Source organism: Astyanax mexicanus, chromosome 1 (genome assembly GCF_023375975.1).
Source record: "Astyanax mexicanus isolate ESR-SI-001 chromosome 1, AstMex3_surface, whole genome shotgun sequence".
Classification (NCBI taxonomy): Eukaryota; Metazoa; Chordata; class Actinopteri; order Characiformes; family Acestrorhamphidae; genus Astyanax; species Astyanax mexicanus.
In genome coordinates this window covers 35743956-35766062 of record NC_064408.1, presented here as the reverse complement: position 1 = coordinate 35766062, position 22107 = coordinate 35743956, and the positions used below count along the sequence as shown (strand labels likewise).

General features: G+C 38.1%; 2 protein-coding genes across 2 annotated transcripts in view; one reads left to right on the top strand and one right to left on the bottom strand.

Annotated features, from left to right (window-relative positions):
* msna (moesin a) overlaps positions 1 to 2928 on the bottom strand; it is a 46692-nt gene extending 43764 nt beyond the window's left edge. The window contains exon 1 of the mRNA XM_049466826.1: positions 2631 to 2928. Coding sequence (XP_049322783.1) covers positions 2631 to 2642 — 12 coding nt within the window. The 5' untranslated portion in view covers positions 2643 to 2928. The remainder of the gene's footprint in view (positions 1 to 2630) is intronic.
* Positions 2929 to 5364: 2436 nt separating this feature from the next.
* las1l (LAS1 like ribosome biogenesis factor) lies at positions 5365 to 21531 on the top strand. The gene is made up of 13 exons (XM_007256405.4): positions 5365 to 5648; positions 6652 to 6777; positions 7092 to 7161; positions 8501 to 8582; positions 9039 to 9209; positions 10401 to 10447; positions 15868 to 15977; positions 16296 to 16381; positions 16968 to 17171; positions 18215 to 18338; positions 19170 to 19486; positions 21077 to 21227; positions 21314 to 21531. The coding sequence occupies exons 1-13, from the start codon at positions 5509 to 5511 to the stop codon at positions 21402 to 21404; spliced, it is 1719 nt and encodes a 572-aa protein (XP_007256467.2). The 5' UTR covers positions 5365 to 5508; the 3' UTR covers positions 21405 to 21531.
* The last annotated feature ends 576 nt before the right edge of the window (positions 21532 to 22107 follow it).

Below are 22107 nucleotides of genomic sequence, written 5' to 3'. Positions count from 1 at the left end.
CTCTAGCTGATATGATTAATTCAGACTAAACCAAAAGGCTAACTTTAGCTAATCGTGTAAAAGCAAGTAGAGCAGCTAAATAAACAATGGTTGTGTCTGAAACACTGAAGAAATGCTGACTTGATGCCTTGCTGCCCACACCAGGAGGAGGCTAGTGTAGAGCGTCTCTGTATTCAAATCAAATAAAAAAATACTTTCTGACACTGCTAGATATGAGTGCTAAGCTGTGTTGTCATTAGTTAGCATTTTAGCCTAATTAAACAGAAGGCTAGATTGCTAAACTTTAATTCTGACATGACTGGGTGCCTTATTTCCTGCCTCAGAGTCCTGTCTGAACAGGCAATGTTTTTAACATTTAACCCTTTCAGACCATGCATCCGTTAAAATGGACATAATGTATTTTGTTTTTTTCCATGAATTAGCCAATAAAAAGGTTTTCAAGCCATTGAAACAGTAGCTTAGCCCCACTTACTGCACTGGAAAAAAACAGCAGCTCTGACATGCCAACATGGCAAAGTAAGTGCTACATTTTACAAATTCTATGTGATCTAAACCAAAAAATGTTATTTTAATTAATTGCATTTTTTAATTGATTTTATATTAGACTATTAGAATTTTTTTGTGTGCATTACTGACAGGAAATACCATTTTGATATTTTCACTATATTTTGATCAATCACTATAACATAACTCAGATATGAAAGGGTTAAGACACAAAGAATAACTAACTGTACAAGGAGTGAACTAAGGACGTGGTTGCGAAACTGAGCTTTACACTTAATAAACTCTCTGTATATCTCTGTAATAAACTCCAGATGTGTTCTCGTGGAAATTAACGGGTTAACCCTCTATGGTATGACTTTTATTTTTTGTAAAATATATATATATATTTAATGCACTGAGAGGGTATATATATATATATATATATATATATATATATATATATATATATATATATATATATATATATATATATGTGTGTGTGTGTGTGTGTGTGTGTGCCTTTAGAAATGGCTCTTCATATACAAGGACACACATGCGAGATGGTTCTATACTAAACATAATTAATATGTGTAGTTAGAAAACTAAAATTTCTATTAGAACTGAGAAAATCCAGTCTACAACTGGCATTAATATTAATAGTAAAGTTAAATTGTAATAACAAAAAATGGTCAACACCATGCTATAGAAGTCCATCACTTTCTTATAATGAACTTTTGAAGCACATTGCCTAGCTATCTGTTCTGTATCCATTATCAAAAGCAGCGTGTACAGTCTGTGACTTTTGTGGAATCTGTGACACTGAAAAACACCAACCAGCGATCTTCTAAACCCTACAGAGCCCCGCTGTCCCGCTCTGCTATTTCAGTTTGGGCCACCACGCCTTTTGAACGGAAAATTGCGATATTTCTTACTCTCCACACCCGTTTTCCGGAAGGCCCAGCTCCTTCCGCACTTTGATTGGCGGGGAGTTCGCTCATCACTAGCGCTTCGCCCGTTCTAGAACACGTTGCCAGGAGACAGGTTCCGCCCTCGCTGCGGGCTTGCGCCGCTGTAGAACGAATGGGATGCTCGACGCCGCGAGGCGCCAGCCAATCCGAGCCGCGACTCGCCGGAATACGGGTGCAAAAACAAAACGCGCATTGAAAAAAATACAAAAAGAAGACGATTGCGCCATAAAGTTCCTTCCGGCCCCTCCCCCTAGCGACCAGCGAGAGAAACTCGCAACGTCGCCCAGCAGCAGCAGCAGCGCTTCAGTTCCGTTAATCAAACACTGAATAAAAAGTGTGCGGATTTACGCGCTTCTGACTTTCCCGTGTAACAGAATTAGCAGGAGCCGCCCCCAAAACATAGTATTACCCGCTTATCTCTGACTGAACCGAGGCCAGCCCCCCGTTTACAGAGCAGGAACGAGCTGGGCTAAGGTCTGACACCGAATAACGGTTCATCATCTGCGGGGAAAAAACACGACAACAAAAGACACATCCGGATGCTAATGCGGCGCCGTGGAAGCCCATTTTAATGTTAATGCTCGTTTAAAAGGCGAACAAAGGGAACACTAGAGAAAAACGCATCGATGAATGAACTCGGGCCTTCTAAAAAATAAACTTTAATTCATTATGGAAAAATAATAAACTATGAGCCACTGGTTTACACTCAGAACAACAACAACAAAAAGTTAACACCTCTCCCACCCCGGGCTCTGAGAGACTACTGCTGTTGCTCCTCTCCTCATTTGTTCACTAACTAACTAATTAAAGCCTCTGCTAAAAATAGAGCTTCACACTGCCCTGCTATAGACGAGCTATTCAGCGAGAGGAACATGTTGGCGGAAAATTAAAAAAAAAAAAAAAACTCCAAAGAATGCCAACTGTTGTCCAAAGCACATAGGTTACATCCTCGGCTGTTCACTGCCCATGTTCTGACCTATTTCACCTAAAAACACTAGATTAACTCTGTCCTGAGTTTTTATCAAACAAAAAAAGAAGCAACTTGTCCCAAAGCTCATCCCTAAAACCTCTTCTCCTCATTTTAATCGGTTTCACCTTAAAACACACACTTCCAGCGCTCTCCTGTGTTAAAACAAAGAGAAAAGTCAGATTTAGCCAGTTAAAGTCATATATACTCACCGTTTTAGGCATTTTGTCGTTTCAGGAGCTGAGCGATGTGGCGAACTGTTGCTGCTCTGATTCAAACTAAGAGTCTCCAAAACTCGAAAGGAAGTGGAAAAAATGGGTACAGCCCCCCCAACCGGCTTCACCACGCACACTTCAGCTATCTCGTGTTTTTATCAACCAGCCTGCGCTGATTTGTTCCTTTATTATCTGATTATTTATTGAGGTATCCAACCTATCTCTCTCCCATGTGATGTAGCTAGTTAACCTCTCTATCTGCTAGTTCTCTCTCTCTCTGTAACGGATCTGATTGTTAAAGCCACACCCAGCGGTGGGGGCGCCAGAATTCCAGCGCGCGGAGGGAGATCCCGGGGATGACGTAATTCACATTTATCCTCCCCAACACCGAAATTCCAACAGAGAAATAATATAGGAAGCTATAGCGAGGAGGGTAAAAGATGAACAGACACAGTGAGATAGAAAGGAGGAATAGAGACATAAAGATGACGAGTTCAACAAGAAAGGAGGAGAGGAAGATGTGGTGGAGAGTGATGGAGAGAGTAAGAAAGAAGAGTAGAGAAGAGGACATTAGTTAGAGACTAAACAAAGAGTGAATGAGAAGAAAGACTCTCTCTCTCCCTCTCTCGCTCTATTTATTTATTTATCTTTCTATCTCTTTCTGTCTCTCTCTCTCTCTCTGTCTGCCGCCTGCCATAGGCACAGTCAGTGTCTGGCAGTGGTGACTCAAGGATTACCTGGAATAATCATGTCTCACTATTATATTCTGCCAAAGGGGAACTCCACCTACCTTTCTAAATGCTCTGCCTAATAATACAGTGATTGAAGTAGAGAAACTTACAAACTCTTATTTTTTTACAGTGGTGGTGATAGGATAGGATAGGATGAGGCTACATCAGTCTTCTAAATGTTTCAAATAAAATAACTTACAGTAGTAAAGAAAGAAACTGATTTCTCCTAAAAGGGAGAATGGTTGATATGTGATATATTATTCGCAAGTAGGGCTCAAATAATCATTGAATTGATTCACTAGTGGAAATGAAAATCTAATTAGGCTAGCACAGGAAACCTGCTAATTGATGAATGATGAATGAAAATTAGCCTATAAGCTTGTTCCTGCATTAAACATTGCCGTATTTAGGCCAGACATGAATTTTATATACAGCAGTAATTTTATCTAACAGTAGTGTCTGAAACCCCATGCCTGAAATGTAAGAAAGCATGAAAATGCAAGAAATTATGTCTACCTGAACATGATTTTGAGAAAGTAAGGAACTCATTTATGCTTGAATCAGTGTTTAGTCATCTAGCCTTCTATTGTAATGGAATTAAATGCCAACAGCTAATCACAACACAGCTAAACGGTGAACTGTCCACACACTCTCAACATCAGGACGTAGCTTATAGTAGCTTATACTTCACCTCTACACTGCCTTCTAAATGAGACAGTGTGGGCAAAATGGTATCAAGTCAGCATTTCCTGTGTTTTAGACACAAGACTATAATTATTGTACTATAGTACAAAATGTTAATATAATGTGTAACTTTTTCATTCAATTGAAACACTTACTCCTAGAGCCCCATAGTCAAAGCCTTTAGCATTGAGGACAGATCTGCACACTGTTGGTATTTTCTCAGTGGCTTTATGAGGTATAGTCACCTTAAATAGTTGTCTCAGCGTCTTGAAGGAGTTTTCTGAAGGTGCTGAACAGTAGATGTAGTGAAGATCTAGCACATCCCAAATCATCTCAAATCACCATCTCAGTTGATCAGGTTTAGATCATTCCATAAGTGACCCTTAATTGTGCTGATGTCTTTATTTTTAATCAACAATGTAGAAAATAAATAAATAAAATAAATAAAGAAAGAAAAACATTGAATGAGAAGCTGTGTTCAAACTTTTGACTGGTACGGTATTTATACAGCTCTTGAAAAAAAAATAATTAAGAGACCAAGTCAGTTTCTGAATAAGTTTCTCTGGTTTTGCTATTTATAGGTATATGTTTGAGTAAAATGAACATTGTTGTTTTATTCTATAAACCACGAACATTTCTCCCAAATTCCAAACACAAATATTGTAATTTATAGCATTTATTTGTAGAAAATGAGAAATGGCTAAAATAACAAAAAATATATAGAGCTTTCAGACTTCAAATAATGCACCAAATATTAAATGTTTGGTGGAATAACCCTGGTTTTTAATCACAGTTTTCATGCATAGTGGCATGTTCTCCTCCACTAGTATTACACACTGCTTTTGGATGACTTTATTCCACTCCTGATGCAAAAATACAAGGTCAGCTTAGTTTGACGGCTTGTGAGCATCTGTCTTCCACTTGATTATATGCGGTTAGGAGGTTTTTATAAATCAAAGAAACTCATGTTTTTTAAGTGGTCTCTTATTTTTTTCCAGAGCTGCACATAACAGACTTTATAACTCCAGTTGTTTTTCTTTTATCTTAAAATACATGCCCCAAATGCTTACGAGGCGAAAAGAAGTTAGCCTTCTGTTGTATTTGGCTAAAATGCCAACAGCTAATAAAACACAGCCAAATAGCCGTATATGTTTTATATTACGTGAAAGGGTTACTCCTAGAACTCCCTAGTCAAAGATTACAAACAGTCAACGCTTATATAAGTAAAACTAATAAAACCGCGGCAGTGTTTAGGACTCAAACACGCGCACGCTTGAATGACTCTCGAGTGGAACCATAGTTCAGGGAAGCGATTTCCGGCGGACCGTCTCACAGGCGTGCCGGCAGCTCCGGAGGTGTTGTTATTTCCCCGGTTGCTGGTCTGTCCCATTCTTCTGCCGCGATTCGTCGCTGTTTCTGCCCCGGTCTGAGTGTTCTGTTGCCCCGCTGGCGCTGAGAGGATGAAGCCGAAGCAGAAGCTGCGGCACGTGGTGGCCTGGATGAGCCGCGCGGAGTGGGAGCAGCTGCTGGAGAACCTGCACTCCGGACAGGCGGCGCTGCAGACCCACGCCCTGCACAGACTGAGCGCCTGGAGGGGCAGGTAGGGGGTCAGAATAGACTGAGAGAACAGTGGGAAGAGGCAATAGAGGATAGGGTGCTGGAGGGAAGAAGGTGGGGGTATTAAAAAGGCTTGAGGGGTAGAAGGGGCAATTATTAATTGGTGTTGGGCATTTAGGGAGGTTAGAGAGCAAGTTAGGGAACATCACAAAGCGTGATGGGAACATCACAAAGCGTTTGGACCAATAGAAGAAGGAAAAGCAGTTAGAAAGTATAGAGTGGTATTAGGGGCAAATAGAAAGGATACAGGGGTAGGATGGGAAGCTGCAGGAGGGACAGGTAATAAAATGTGTAAATAGAATTGGGAGAGAAAGATTGTTTGAAGATTGGGTGAAGGAGGGGAAAAGGTGCAGGTAGGAACAGTGGAGGGGGCCGGATCTGTGAATAGGACAGGGATATATTGGAAAAGGGATTGGTAGAGAAGATAGAGCAATAGGTGGGAACATTACAAAGCATTTGGATAGATTGAAGAAGGGTAGGAAAAACAGTTAGAAAGTTTACAGTGGTTTGTGGGCAAAGAGAAAGGATACAGAGGTAGGAGTGGCTATTATATGGGTAAATAGAGTGGGAAGGGGGCAAGAGGGGCATAGGTAGAATGAGGATTGAGGACAACAGGGGAAAGGAGGATATGTACAGTGTGTGAAAGAAGCAGATAGAAAGTAAATAGAGAGTGAGAGTAGTGGGTAGGGATAGAGGGGGGTGAGACGAATGTGGTCAGAGCAGGGAGGGCTGAGGAGGATTGCTATAGTGATTGAGGTGGATGGGTAGAACTGGGATGGTGTTCAAGTGATCGGGATGGGTAGGATGGGGATTAAAGGTGAGAGGTTGTTTAAGGAGAATGATTCCAGGTTTGGTGACAGGGTAAAATAAAAAATAGAACATGATAATCTGCAGTGTAGGTGGGATTTAGGATCTATGATTCACCTTTATATCAGGTTGATCATGGTTTTCTGAAACAACTGACTGTGATTGTTTTTGTGCTGTAGGTTTGGGAACAGTACTCCCGTGGCAGTGGAGAGCACTGCTGACCTGGTCCGCTGTCAGGTTCTGGATAGCACTGGCAAACTAGAGGGTGATGACCTGGTTCTGCTGTACGGCATGGCACTGACAAGGTGTGTGTGTGTGTGTGTGTGTGTGTGTGTGTGTGTGTGTGTGTGTGTACGCTTTGAAATGATTGAGCTTCATTTAAAATCTTTGGGATGAGTTTGAGTGCCAGAACTAATAATCAATCATCAGTAACTGGCCTCATTGATTCTCTGTTCTTTAATTGATATGGCTGAATGTATTCTTTTTTATATCTAATGATCTAATGTATTGCCTTTTCAGAAGAGCTGAAACAGTTACTGCAGCCAGCTGATTTCAGAACTGATGATCTATGAGTCTCGTGATAATTTAAGATTTTGTTTATGTTTGTGTGAATGTTTAGGTTTGTCAATTTTATACTGGAGCGTCATCAAGGGAGAGTAGCCAAACCCCTTCGACGTCTAGCCAGCAAGGTAAGTTTTGAAGTGAAACCACTGTTTTTAAGTATGTGAACAGTAGGGCACACTGCAGTTACTTACCTGGACTAACAACAAGCACCAGATGAGCTCAGAGCTTGGATTAGCTTTTTACCCAGCTATAATGTTAATGCAAGGAGTGACCGTCCAGTTTTACATTCTTAAGGCAGGGCTAGACCAAAAATTGGACAATGTACCATTATTGTATTTTATTATAATGCATGATATATTCTTTTCTGAGCATTTTGTAATGTCAATAATGTTTAAAATGCACTGTTCTGCTGCAAATGTCATTAAAAGCAATGTTATTAGTCAAATTCAGTTTGAAAATGTTAAGTTGTAAAAATCACAGTAATCAGTAAGGGAGATTATTTAACCAGCAGTTTTTAAAAATTACATTATGTAATAATATTGTGATATCTAATTTGTAAAAATGTCTTTTAATAATATACTACAATATTTGTACCATGTCACCCAGTTTTAGCTAGACCCAGCTTTATTTGGGATTTAAATTGTCAAAAAAATATTTTTTTGTGTTTTTGGTTAATTACCGGATATTTCTTTAGAGCATTGTTTACGCATGATTAAACACTTAAATCCAGTGGGAAATGTGTATAGTTGGCAATTATCGAGATTTATTTTATTTGTTTTGTTTCATTTTTATTAAAATGAGGACAGGATGCACCGCCAGGCTGCTTGCAAAGTAGTACTGTGTTACTGCTAGGGGTGGGCGACATGGCCCTAAAATAATATCATGATATTTCATTGTATTTTTGTGATAACAATACTCTCGACGATATGATGAAACACTTAATTAAATAAATTAAATAAATTATTACAAGAATACACTACTGCAACAAAATAAATAAAAAATAATTATCGCATACGATGTGATCTGGCACACCACTAACTGAAGTCAATGATCCAGAATGTCATGATGCTAATAATGCAGTCCAAATATCTCCATATATCCAGAACTGAAGTTAAATTTATTGATACTGGACAGATAAAATCTGTCTATAATTGATATATAATAGGAAATGAGAACAGTGTGAATTTTTCTTTTACTAAAAACAGCAAAAAAGTAGCACCCTTATGTGATAATTAGGGATGGGTGATATGGCTCGATATTTCAGAGTATAATATTGCTTACAATTTTAAAAAATCTTGACAATGTTATTGCATACAATATGGCACAAGCCTAGTTACTGCTATAATAAATGTGTGTGTTGATTTAGATGGTGAGTTATTAGCTTATTTTTCCTCCTATATGCAGTGTAAAACTACAGTATCAGCCAGACAAGTGTCAAGTCTTGTGTTTCTCTGTTTCTCTTAGTTAAATATTCCAGAGTGGATTGTGAACCTGAGGCACGCCATGACTCATCGCAAACTGCCCTCACTCAAATGGTGTCGGAAAGGTGAGACACAGAACAGCATTTTGTGTACATTGGTTGTTCTATCGTACTTTGATCACTTTGATGTGCCATGTAATGCTTCTTTTAATGGCTTTTCATATTATTATTACTATTTATTTACTATTGATTATTTACTCATTCATTCATATACATCGTAGTACAATCATAGTAATATTGTGTAAAAAAAAAAAAAACATAACCCTGAAGATAATAATGACTATTCCACATTTCCATTATTGTTTAACCTTATTTACCAGCAAACAACACCGCATCTTTATTTGCATATAGTTCAGCCATAGAAGAAGCTAAATTGGTGTATAATATTAAAATAATACTTATTTTACACTCTCTTACTCTAGAGCTAACGTACTGTTAGCATTAACCCAGAAGTGGGTGTGGTCTAAACTTGTAGTACACTGAATGTTAAACAGCCTCTTTAAATATGCTGTATACACACAGGGTGTGAGTTTTTGTTAAATTGGCTCCGGCAAGAGTACTGGTCCCGGCAACTGAACGGCGGTCTGATAGAAGACTGGAGCTCTTCGTCTGATGAGGAAGAGGATGAAGGCGAGAGAAGCAGAAGGCATGAGGAAGAAAGAGCAAAGAGACAGAGAGAGATAGAGGGACACAGTAAGTATGAGTTCTTCTTATAATTATGTATGTAAGTAATATCTTATTAAAAGTAGTAGTAGTAGTAGTAGTAGTAATAAAAATAACAAGAATAACTTTTAGAATAAGATTTTTTTTCTTTAATAAAAAGTATTTTAATGATCACAAAAAGACTTGACACCAATTAGGCAACAAATGTTAAATATAGAAACAATAATTACTTGTTATTATTGTTGTAATTATTATTATTATTATTATTATTATTATTATTTATTTATTTTTCTATACAATTCTAATAATTTAAATCTATAATGCATCAAACTGTTCATAAAACTTAAGACAAAATTTAAGACAAAAATAATAATGTAATCTAAAATTCTTGACATTTATTAGTAGTGTTGCAGTAATAAAACGCAGAACAAAAGTGCTGCAATTATAAAGCAACAAAATGCAAGACATTAAATATTTAAAAAAAATAGAGAACCATGCAGGGATTGTCATTTGCACCACATATGACCAATATCTGTAATTACATGTAATATTATTAATAGTTTCTTAATGCCTATTCAGTTTATGTGATTAAATATCATAAAATAACAAGATTTATTGAATTCCAGCAACTTACATAATTACTGTTAACTGAATAAAAACGCAACAGTACATAACAAACCCAGGTGAATAACTGCCGCTTGAGTTGAATGAAGACTTGTCAAAACAAACGAATGAAAGACTGTGTCTCTTCCGTTTCCTCTCATTATGTACCTACCTCTCAGGTCAGACTGCACAGAAATACAGTTTCCAGAAAATCTGCTGATTAAAGAGCAGCCAGATTCTAACATCAGTGAAATGTTTTTACCCCCAGACTGTTCTTGTTGAGAAGGACTTGAGGAGAGCTGAGTGGGTTCTGTGAGAAAAGATTTGGAATAGTTTTCCCAGGATGAAGACTGTGTTTATGTACTATAAACCTACAATTAGTTGCTGTTTACTATTTAAGAGTAAAATTAAAGACATCGAGACTATGGAAAAACACATGGAAAACATATGAAGTGCTCAAACAAAAGCTGTAAATAAATAACTTGAGTTACCTGTTAGCTCCATTATATCCTTATAGCTCCAACATTTTCCTCATAATTTAGACTGAATGTGGTAAATGGCATTTTTGCTCATTTTTGCTGAGCTGTTGCTTTAACAATGTTTCTTGCTTCTGCACAGAAAAGGCCAGAGAGCTGCTCATCTCTTATGAACGAGAACAGTTCCAGGTAAATATTACAAACTGATGCTGTAATAAATACAGACACACACGTAACTCTGTATATAGTTTTTGAGTTTATTATTATGATATTAGTTTTGCTAGATAATCAAGATTTGCTGACAATTGTAAGAGATGTTTAGATCAGTCTGATATTTGAAGTTTGTATGTATTAAATTCCAAAAACGTTAAGGTGGACTACTGCAGTAAAATGACTTAATTGTATTCACTTCGGATTTGCAGTATATAATTAACTTTGTATTTCCACCAATATCTAGAAAGACATATAATGAGAGGAATATTTATGTCATAACATTTATGAAACATAAACTCCATAGAGGTGTTCATTTTTAAGCTGGTGGCTAAGAGCAGGTTTAAAATTTTTTTTTTTTTTTTTAAATCGCCATGTTTGTGTTGACTTTTTCTGTGATGTCAAGAACACCAACTCATATTTCTTCTCCAATTCAGCCTACAACACTTTAGCTCTACACATTTTTTCAATTAATCTGAATGTCCAATAAGAACAAACGACAAAATATATATATTTTTTAATTTAAAGAAACGTTTTACAGTGTTTTAACACCTAAAAGTCCAGACAAGAGTCCTAGCCAAGGTTTGTATGCTTGTTACAAACTTTGGTTTGTAAATGAACTGAGCCATGGTTTAAATAATTCAGATTGAGACCACCTCTTGTGGTCTTTTAGTCTGAAAGGTAGGTGTGAAAACACCTTCAAATAAGCTATTTTTTAACAATTAACTATTACCAAAAAGTATTTTGAAAGATAATTCTCTTTGCTGTCTAGAAGGCTAATGTAAGCTCTTTGAACTTTACTTTGAATTAATAAATGTAATAAAATTGGCGGCATGTAATACTGTATAAACCAACATTTTTAAAAGCTCAACAAAGTATTTTGAAAAAGACAATTCTAACGTTTTTGGAGTGTTAGTATGATTCTGCTGGACACCAGTACATGACTTCTCATAGCTGTCATCCGAGCATCCATAGACAGGCTGTAAAGCGTCATATAATAAAGCATTCTGGTAAAATAGTTTCTGGAACTGGGTGTCAACCTGGTTCTAGCGGTGTAATTCCTCATTTGTCCTCTGGAGGGCAGTGTGTTCATGCAGATGTGCTGCTAGAAGCATGGTGTAAAGACCTGAGCCTCATCCTCAGTCTCTCCCTGTTAGAAAAACAGTGCACAGTAGAGGTAGTCAGCCATGTTGTTGTGCTGGATCTGTAATTATGCTATCAGTTCTCTTAAGTTGCTCTTTGATATCTGGCAACAAGGCCAGATATCCTGTAAGTCCTGTAAGTTGTGATATGAGGCCTCCTTGGGTTGCAAGTTAGGTGCTTATGAATGGCCCTGCTGGCAGTTCAGCAGCAGCTGTAAGAGTTTGAGAAGGGTCACAACATAGGGCTACACAATGCAGGATGGTCTTATGCACAACTGGCCAATGTGTGGACAGAACCAACAGAGCTGATTGCAGACATTTAGAATGCCTGGTGTCATGGTGTGTAATGCAACTTCATACAATGCCACCTTTGGTCTTTGTTGCAGGCACTTTGTCAGCCCAACGTTATGTTAATAACATTAATAACCTTTGATGAACACATGCCCTGTTGGACTGTTCAAACCGGACAATGCTCATCCACATACAACTGTCATCTCAAGAGCTTGTCAGACACAGATGCTATGCAGGGCTTCGAGTGATCCGACAGACTAAGGTGCTGTCAATATGCTCCAAGATTGATCCCGGTTTAAATTCCAGGTTATGCTGCTTGCCATCATGCTACTCTCAAGATGATGGCGGTCAGCACAGGCATTTGATACTGATATATTAAAGATTCTTGAGATACCTCTTACTCACTACGTATGTGAATGTGGGTGTCTTAGCTGAAAATGGCGGTTCCAGATCAGCAAGATTGTGGGGCCAGAGCAGCACCGACTTTTCTGGCTGAGAACCTGTGATTTTGTGGCGGAAAAGCACAGAACCGTTCAGGAACTTGGCACCAGCACTGGCGCCATGCCGGTGGAAATGCATCCCCAGTAATGCTATGTCAGCGTCCGTTCTAAAAGAAGCGTGGCTAACTCCAGTAAATTGGAGAAGGTGTACTTGCTAGTCTTCAGCCTCCTAGTGGTGGGGGCATTACTAGTGATGGGGGGAGTCCTAGTAAGTGGGTTGGATAATTGACCTTCTAAAATGGGGAGAAAATAATACAATTAGAAAAAGAAACAAAAGACACAGATGCTATGCAATGGCTAGCAACATTACCAAACCTATTCCTGATTGAAAATGTGAAATATTGGAGGAACTATTGGAGAATATTTAAGCATCCAGTGATGGATTATCACTGGACTCCATTAGGAACCTCTACGACTCCATGCTCCAGGCATGTTGCGTTACCACACATGTTTAACAAGTGTTACACACTACTTCTTTGTGTGTAGCACAATAAATACTGGCCAAAACAGTCTTTTTTTTTTTTTTTACCATGTATTGATAACCTTTGTCTTCCCTCCCTTTCACCTGTCAGTTAAAAATGTTAAGGCTGATTGGTGTGTGCTGTAGTTAATAGTGAATAGGTTTAAAAAAAAAATAAAAAATTCCATATAAAGCATCAGCTTTATGTTTTGGAATGTTTGTAGTAGATCTGTTGTGAAATGGACTTTGGGTGTAGTGAAACATGATACAGAGTACAAACCTTTGCTTAATAGCCCACCTCCATTCTCCCTCAAGCTTTTAAAAAATACAGTGCTTTTAGCCAATGCTCCCAACTCTTTCAATGCTAGCGATAGGGGCATTGCATTGCCCATGCGAAGAACTCACTACTTTTACACCATTAAGGTAAAAAGGTGGGCTGTTCTACAAAAGTTTGTACTCGTTGTCATGTTTCACTACACCCCTACTACACTCCATATTTCATATCACACATAATTCTCCATTAAGTGTATAAGTACCATAAAAATGGCAGTTTCCCACTCCTAAAATGTAAAATGTAGTCTGTTAGCCAAGATGTGTTTAGTGATATGAAGTTTGCTTCTTCATTTTAGGCCCCAACCTACGCTGCTAATGAAGCTAAAAAGTACTGCACCATTTAGCATTGTGCGTAAATCATGGCCCACTCAGGCTGTGTGAAGTTGTTCATTATTCACTAAAAGGTGTGATTATGTGGTTCCTGTCACTGTATGACTCATTGTTTTCTATAAACATAGACTAAAGTACAGAGCAGAACAAAAACATCATGGTTAGTTAACACTGCGGTAATTGGTGAGGCACAGCATACGTTTTTTTTGCTATTTTCTGTTATTTGTTAACTATGTTAGCCTCTTAGCTCCTGTGCAAAACTAAAGAAGTGAACGTCACTCACCAAACTTGACTAGGCTGATTGACTACGTATGGGGCGTGGGCGGTGGTCTGTGGGCTGAACTGTCTCTTTAGAAAGTTTGGATCGTGTATTAGATGTCCTTCTAGATAATGAAGTAGACTGGAGACCTTGAGCAAAGCGTGAGTCAGGTCTTGTGATGAAAGAACAGTCAAGATGTCCCACATGAACTTAAAACTGATCACGACAGTGTTTTTAATACACACACACCCCACCTTATGCTCCTCCTTTTGTCTATGTATTCTAGTGCCCAAGTCTTTCTTTATGTCTCTCGCCCCCTCCCTCAGTTTCTCACTCCCTCCAGTGAAACCCCTTAAGTACATTTACTCCGGTTGCCATGGGCGATATGCGCAGCCAATAAGTGTGTTTCCCCCTATGACGCTCAATGTGTAGGCGGCAGAGAGAGAAACACACATAGGGCAGAGAAAGAGAGAGAGAGAGATGGGGAGAGAGAGAGAGAGGAGTATGAGAAAGGGATGAGGGATGAAACTAAGAGAGCAGAGGAGGACTGTGAAAGGGGGTTGGGAGAAATATGAGAGGGATGGAGAGAAGAGAAAGGAAAGAAGATGAATATGAAAGAGGGATGGAGGGAAGAGAAAGGAAAGAAGATGAATATGAGAGAGGGATGGAGGGAAGAGAAAGGAAAGAAGATGAATATGAGAGAGCAATTGAGAGAAGAGAGAGGAAAAAAGATGAATATGAGAGAGGGAAGAAGATAAATATGAGAGAGGGATGGAGAGAGGGAAGAAGGTGAATGAGTGAGGGATGGAGAGAGCAAGCAAGCACCGAGAATGAGCGTCAGGAAGAAATAGAGGTGCACTGGATAGAGAGAAAACAAGAGAGATAGGGTGAGAGAGAAAGGCATAGTGAGGAATATGGAGGGGAAGAGGGGAAAGAGTGATGTAGAGCAATGAAGAGAGAACAGACACAGGAAAGGAGGAAGAGGGGTGGAGTGTGTGTTTTTTGTGAGTGTGTTTTGAACTCTTTTGATGTACCTTGAATACCTGAGTAACTCAGATTAAAGCTGATTAAAAACATTACATGATATAGAGAGAGAGAGAGAGTGTGTGTGAGTGCATTCTTGCGCATGTTGGGCCAATAATAACTTGTTCTTACTTTAATATACAGCACATTAAATCTAATTGTGATCGAAATGATCATAGTACTTTTATACTATACACTGACATGCCATGTGACAAAAGAACATGGTACTTGTATTGTGTCCCATGACTTTTGCCATGTCCTGTGTAGGATGAAGACTGTAAAGACACTATACTCACCTGTAGGGTGTAGGGCCTTCTGCAGTGAATGTTGATAAGATTTCTGCCAGAGTCTCTTGTCTGTTTGCATGGACAGTTCTAGCCAGATGCCGCCGGTTACGATCCTTACCATTCATGGTTTGTCAATATAAACATGACTGGTAGCCAGCATAATTTTGATGCTAATGGCAATGCTAGAAGTGCCGTTCGCTTGCTGATAATCTCCACCGTACTGCTAATACTAATATCACATTAGCGATGCTAAGAAAGGCCGCTGTGGTAGCGAGGCAGACGTCTTGCAGCTGTTATGTTGTTGCTGTTAAAGATGTATGTATATACAATATAATGGCACAAACTAATATAAAGGGTGCTGCGTAACTGCAGGGCCATTTAAGGTGGAACGGCTTAATTCAGTTTTCATGAAAGTAGAAGGTTAAATTAGTTTTTTCTTTCTTTTATTCTCTCATCTATAATACTGTAATAATTTATTTCAGTATTGTAATACTAGACCGCAGTCTAGTATAGTATAATAGTGTAGTATAATGTATAAGAGACAGTCCACTAGGCATTCCACCAGAAGAGGAGGGATGCATTATAGTAGGTTTAGGTAGATGTTTTATTTCAATAAATCAATCAGTAATTAAAGAACACTCCTAAAATGATGAAATAATAAACTGGCTTGTATTATTGTAGGTGTTTAGTGAGTTCTCAACCCTCCAGTGTTATTTAAAACTGAAATCATGTTATTAAAATGATTCAATAATGAAATAATGTGTGTTATTGTAGGTGTATGAAGAGTTGCTGAGACGCAGCGCAGAGCACGGACCTTGGCCAGAGGCAAGTGCTGATCTCGGCTGGATCCTTGCTCAGATCAAACACTTCAGCTCTGAATCCAGGTGTGTCCGTGTATATGTGTGTGTGTGTGTAAAGCTTGTGCCACTCTATTTGATGTTTTTAAAGAAACAGTTCAAACATCCCTTTGTTTACTTCATTATTCAACATGTGAACCCTCTAGTCAATCAGAAAAGTGCCTATTAAGCTCTGTGAGCATCCTGATCAATTACATTCAGAAAACTCAGTCATATCAATAAACAAGCAACACTAGTAACAACTGCTGATTAGGTAACATTCAGAGATCTTAGTGTAAAATCATAAAATAATGATTTGACATAAAAATATAATAAATAAAGATATGCTGTCTGTGTGTTTTACAGAGATATACTGATGGATGCTTTAGTGCAAGATGGATTTTTAATCCCAACAGCAGAGCAGCTGGAGTCACTGGACATCGATCCATCAGGTACACACATACACACACACACACACACTGTATTTTGTTAGTTTTTGTATTTTGATTCTTGCTGTCCAAGGATCATAAAATCATAAACATATTTTTTCTTCTGTAACTTTAATTACTTTAATTTTTAATGCAATGTAAGGAAATATACTAACCATCCCAATATCCAAATGTACTGAGCTGTATAGCAGTGGGACTCTGAAAAGTGTCCTGTGGAATAATGCTGGTGCTTTTGGGATGAGTTATGGATGAACAGTCTACTACACTAACGCTGTTGTGGCTAATTTCAATCAAATCCAAATATAATCCAAAATATGCTCCAAAGCTAAACAATGAACACAGTCACTCCCAACTAATTTTAAGTACCTTGATTTTGGAAGAATGAACAGCTGTCCCAATGCTTATGCCCATATAGTGTATGCTTGTATAAAATTCTTATTTTAATAGTAGTGAATAGAAATACTGTTATTGCTGAGAAAAACAGCTTAATTTGTCATTTCGCCATTTTGCACATAGTTTATTCACAAATTTCAGATAAAAGCTCACTCTGTTTCTCGCTCATTCTCTCTCCTTTTTTCCTTATTCTCAGAGGATCTGTTTGACCCATTAACTCCATCTTTGCCTCAAGTGTTTCTGCGTTTCTGGTTTCCGATGTGGAAGGTTCTTAACTCACCCTTGTTTGTCACTCTGATCCTGGAGAAGCTATTCGCTGAGCTGTCTAATGAGATGACCAGTCACAGGGCTTATTACATATCAGCCTGGATCTCAGAGATTCTGCACTGCAACAGTAGAAGTAAGCAATAGTTTGTATATGTGTGTGTGTGAGTAGGGAAAATGTGAATTTTACTATTTAGAACAATTACTGCTGCTTCTGCCCTTATCTTTAAAGGTACAAATTACAGTAGATATTAAGTATTAAATAATGAATTATGTACACACTTTTAAACAGGGTACTTAAAGGGTATTTTGTAAAGATAGTGGTTCTGAATAGCATCAGGACAATTAAACCATAGTTTTAACCAAAGTAAAAATTGTATATGCAAGAAAACCACAAGTTTGCGCGTTAAAAGACCCTTTAAAAGTGTTTAAAATCATTTTTAGGACTGTGCCATTGTGCTCATTGTGTTATTGTCCCTGTTTATATCTGGTCACTTTCAGTATCAGGATTGTATCTGGGTAAAGCTAAAATACATAAAACTTAGTGTAAACACACCAAAGACACATTAAAAACAGATACAAATCCAGTCACTCAAACCACTTCAGGAGGTGATCTCCTGATGCACATGAGCCACATTACAGCAGTGTAAATACAGCCATCTCTTCAAGACACATTCAACAACTGAGACCGCATAACATGAGAATAAGCATATTCTGTCCCACACTGCAATCAGATATCAGTCTGACTAAACGCATTTGCAAATGTATGCAGCTAAAACTAATTGGATACAATCCAGATATTATTCACATTAAGTGACCAGGTGTAAACAAGTCTACTAATATTCCCATTCATATTTCTTACCTTTTTTTTTTTTTTTTTTTTTTTTTTTTTTTTTTTTTTTTTTATATATATATATAAAGTGAGACTTTTTTTGCACTGTTAACTCTCCAAAGCTAAACTATACATAAAATGTATTTACTTGAAAGTGGGTTCTTTAACCTATTTAGAACCTTCATTAATCAACAATATTCAGTAACTTTCTATTGTGCAGAAGCGCTAATCATTTATATGGTCCTTTTAAATTGGCCAGGTTTTTAAAAAATAAGTATTCACTTAAAAAAAAAACATTAATGTATGTATTGACTATGTGTGTGTGTGTGTGTGTGTGTGTGTTAAAGTCATTAGAAGGGTGAAGATCATGAAGGAGAGGATTTTTGTTAGTAGAATTTCGTTCCAGTGGCAAGATCTCATAACTGCATGTCTGAATGCACCATGTCCAGCAACACCGTACCTGCTCCAACAGTAAGTATACACACACACACACATATATATACACACACACACACACACACACACACCATAGAGACTTATATATTATTACAATGACATGCCACATGTTATGGGACAGGACCTAGTATTCATGCAACATTCAATGCATGTTAAAGGCCTGCACATGAAATATCTCAGCCACATGGCACCCACTATCAGGCCGAACTCTGATAATTTGCGTCACTTTTCCATGGGGCAAAAGGCCATTACTGTCACTATTTGTCAATGATGATAAAAACAAAGACAAAAATGAAAAGGATGCTTCTCGTTTCCATATACAGCATTAATATTAACTCATGAAATAATTCCTCTTCTGCTTACACTAAAATTTGATCTATACTTTCCACAGTGTTTTACTGCTTGTTTCAGTCAAATTAGGGGTTAGAAATAATTCAACTAAATGTAAGAAGAATATTTTTAAGACTCGTATGCCATGGGGTTCATATTCACTATTAGGACAAAAGTATTTGGTGAAATCATGATGATAACCAACCCATCTAAACCCTAACTCACCAGCTTAGTGCAAGAAGTATTTGATGGATCTTCATCATTCCAAAGTATACAGTTCCACTGCTCCACAGCTCAATGCCTGGGGCTTTATACCCCTTTTGCCCATTGCCTGGCATTTGGCATGGTGCCAATAGGATCATGTTTATCTTATCCATGTTTATCGAGTCCTATTTTATTGGCAGTAATGTGTCAGCAGTAGGTGGAACTATACTGAAAGTAGATGGAGTAGATTAGAAAACATGCATTATTCTTTAGAAACTTCTTAACAGCCTCTTTTTTTTTTTGTCCTCTCAGGATTTTAAATGACATGGAGATGCCCCTCCCCCCAGCAACGCAACACAATTTGCTACGCCTCTGCAGCATCTACACTCAGACTAACCATGGAGACTGTTCACCTAGCAACATTGACTCCTCCCATCCTGTATACACACTAGAGAGCCTTCAGGAGAGACTGCAGGGTTCCACACAGAACAGACATGCCCACTCTCCAAACCACACCCCTGGGTCGGGACAGGCTCCACCCAGTCTGGACCTGCAGGAGAATTTGAGCGCTGAAACTGTCCAGGAACGGAATGCGGTATTACGTGGGTCGCCATGGAGTGTGTGTACAGGTACAGAACCCACAACTTTAATAATAATACATGATACAAAAAAACAACAACAATCTCCAATGATATTGGACCTACAGTATGCATCCAGTGATGTCAGTAACTAATATTATGTAATGTTATATAATATCTAATATTGTTACCTCAGCTGTTAGCATTACCTAGTACTGAACTTTACCAAATTGATCACTCAAAATAACCAAATTTGAGTGATCAAAGTGCTTCATTGTGGATACGTAGATGCGATATTGGGGCCATGAGAACGGTACAAGATTTTACCAATATAGATATCATTTATTTTATTTCAAAGTCTGAATAAATGATTGCAAATATTGTATTTTTGTATTTTTTATATTTATAAGAACTTTTACACCCTCTTTCTCACATGATCTCACATAGTCTCTTTAGACCTTAGAACTATTGTCAGAATCCCCCCAGTGAGGGTTTTGTATTGAACTGCCATCCCCCTTGAGGGTTCTATACAGACCTGGCAACCTATGACAGAATCTCAATGTGTTGCCTCCACATGTGTCCGCAATTCTACGTTGCTCTGCATTTTGAACAATGAAGGCATGGGAACATATATGGTTGGGAATACGAGGCTCACACCCCTAGTAAAGGATTAGATTTACTTCAGTTTCAATAAAAATATGATCAAGCAGGTCTTTCAGTCTTCTAATTTGGTCATTTGGAAGGTCAACAAACTTGCTCAAACGAAATAATCCCCTGAAAACTGAATGCACGTAGGGCCATGACATTTAGAGCTTCCTTTACCTGCGCTTTTTTAGTCTGGGTAAATTGAACTCTGGTTTAAAGCAATCACACCAAAACCCATTAAAAGAGGTGGTCTTGGTTCAGTTCCAAACAAACTTGGGAGTGATTTGTTTTTTGGTAAGGCTCAACTATGAACTGTACAATGTAAGGATTGAGAGAAACTGTTCCAGCAACTGGGTTTAATACAATGTCCAGATATTAACAACATCTATGAGCAGACGCACAGATATCTGCACTAGCCCATAACACAGGACCTTCTTCCTGTATTACTTTCTTGCTCTGGCCCCAGTGTGGTCTATCCAGTTACAGATAAAACATTCTTATGTGGTTTGATGTGATGAAAAACTTTTTTTTACTCATTTACTGAATAAAGTTTAAACTTTATGTCTAGAAAATAGTACAATTGTTTTAAAATGTGTCTGATGAGCTTCTGTCTCTGACTTTACCTTAACCAAGTGGAGCAGCTACACCATAGACACAGTGTTTAAAAACTCCACCAGCACTGCTGTGTCTGATTCACTTTTACCAGCACAACACATAGTAACACCTCAGACACCACCACCATACCAGTGTCACTGCAGGGCTGAGACTTACCCACCAAACAAAAACATCTCTCTCTGGTGGTCCTGTGGGGTCTTGGCCAGAAAAAACAAGGTAAAAGGAAGATAAGAAAGTATGCATCTGTAGTTCTAGAACTACAAAGTGCTCCTAAAGGGTCAGTAGAGCTGATAAGATGGACAGAAAGTGTAGAAACAAAGATGTGTTCATAATATACAGACTAAATTTTGAATATACCCACATGTTCTTGTCTTCCTTCAGATAAGGTACCCTGGAAGCTGCACCCACTGGGGAAAGTTTCGGGGCAGTCAGAGGACCCCTCCTGTCTGCTGGTGGAGACGTATACCACACTGACCGTGTTTGACCAGCAGGTGGAGCTGGACCAGATTCCCCCTCCTCATGGCAACACAAGGTGAGAGATGAGCACAGAAGAAAGAGCTTGATGGATTTAATGTGATTAAATGAGGACCACTGTAACATGTGTGTGTTTGCTTGCAGTGGGCTGCTGCAGACCAGAAGTGGATCAGATGGGCCACTGTGGACCCACAATGACATCAGCAAACTCAAGGCTGGATTAAAACTTTTCTAACACACGCGGCCATCGCCGCCACTAAAATAATAAACATGTATGCCTTTGTAAGCAAAAGTATACTCTGTACTTGTATTTGATGAACTTGTATTTGCATTTGATAAAACTGTTGTTATCTCAACCTTTATTTTTTGGTTTATTTGTATTTTTTCAATCATGAGAAAACACCAGCTCACTTTTACTTGGTGAGCATTCAGTGATAAAATGGGCCAAAACAGCAGGTCCAGATTTACATGGAATAAAACCCTGTTACATTTGTTCAATCATTTTTCTATGAAGTTACCATATCAGGGGCAGAGTCTTTTTAACAACATCAGTGTCGGGACATACGGACAGTCCAAAATAATGGAACACCTGCACCTAAATGGGTTAGGGTTAAGATATGTTTATTCCAAATCCTAGCTAAACCATAAATAAAAACATAATGTAAGAAATGTTCACTTCTTCTTTCCAAGAAAACTAATTGTCCAACTCTTTGTTTTGTGAATACCTTTTTTGTTTGTATCTTTTTTTTTTTTTTTTTTTTTTTTAACTATTTTCCACACCCTTTCATAAGCTGTGAAATGAAGTTACTGTCCAAAAAATCTTTTTCATAAGTGAACAAATAAAAACAAAATAGATGATTTTATATTTTTGATGCATTGCATTGGGTCCTGTTTTAGCTGGTGTTTCCATAATGTATATACCTGTACATATTTCAGTA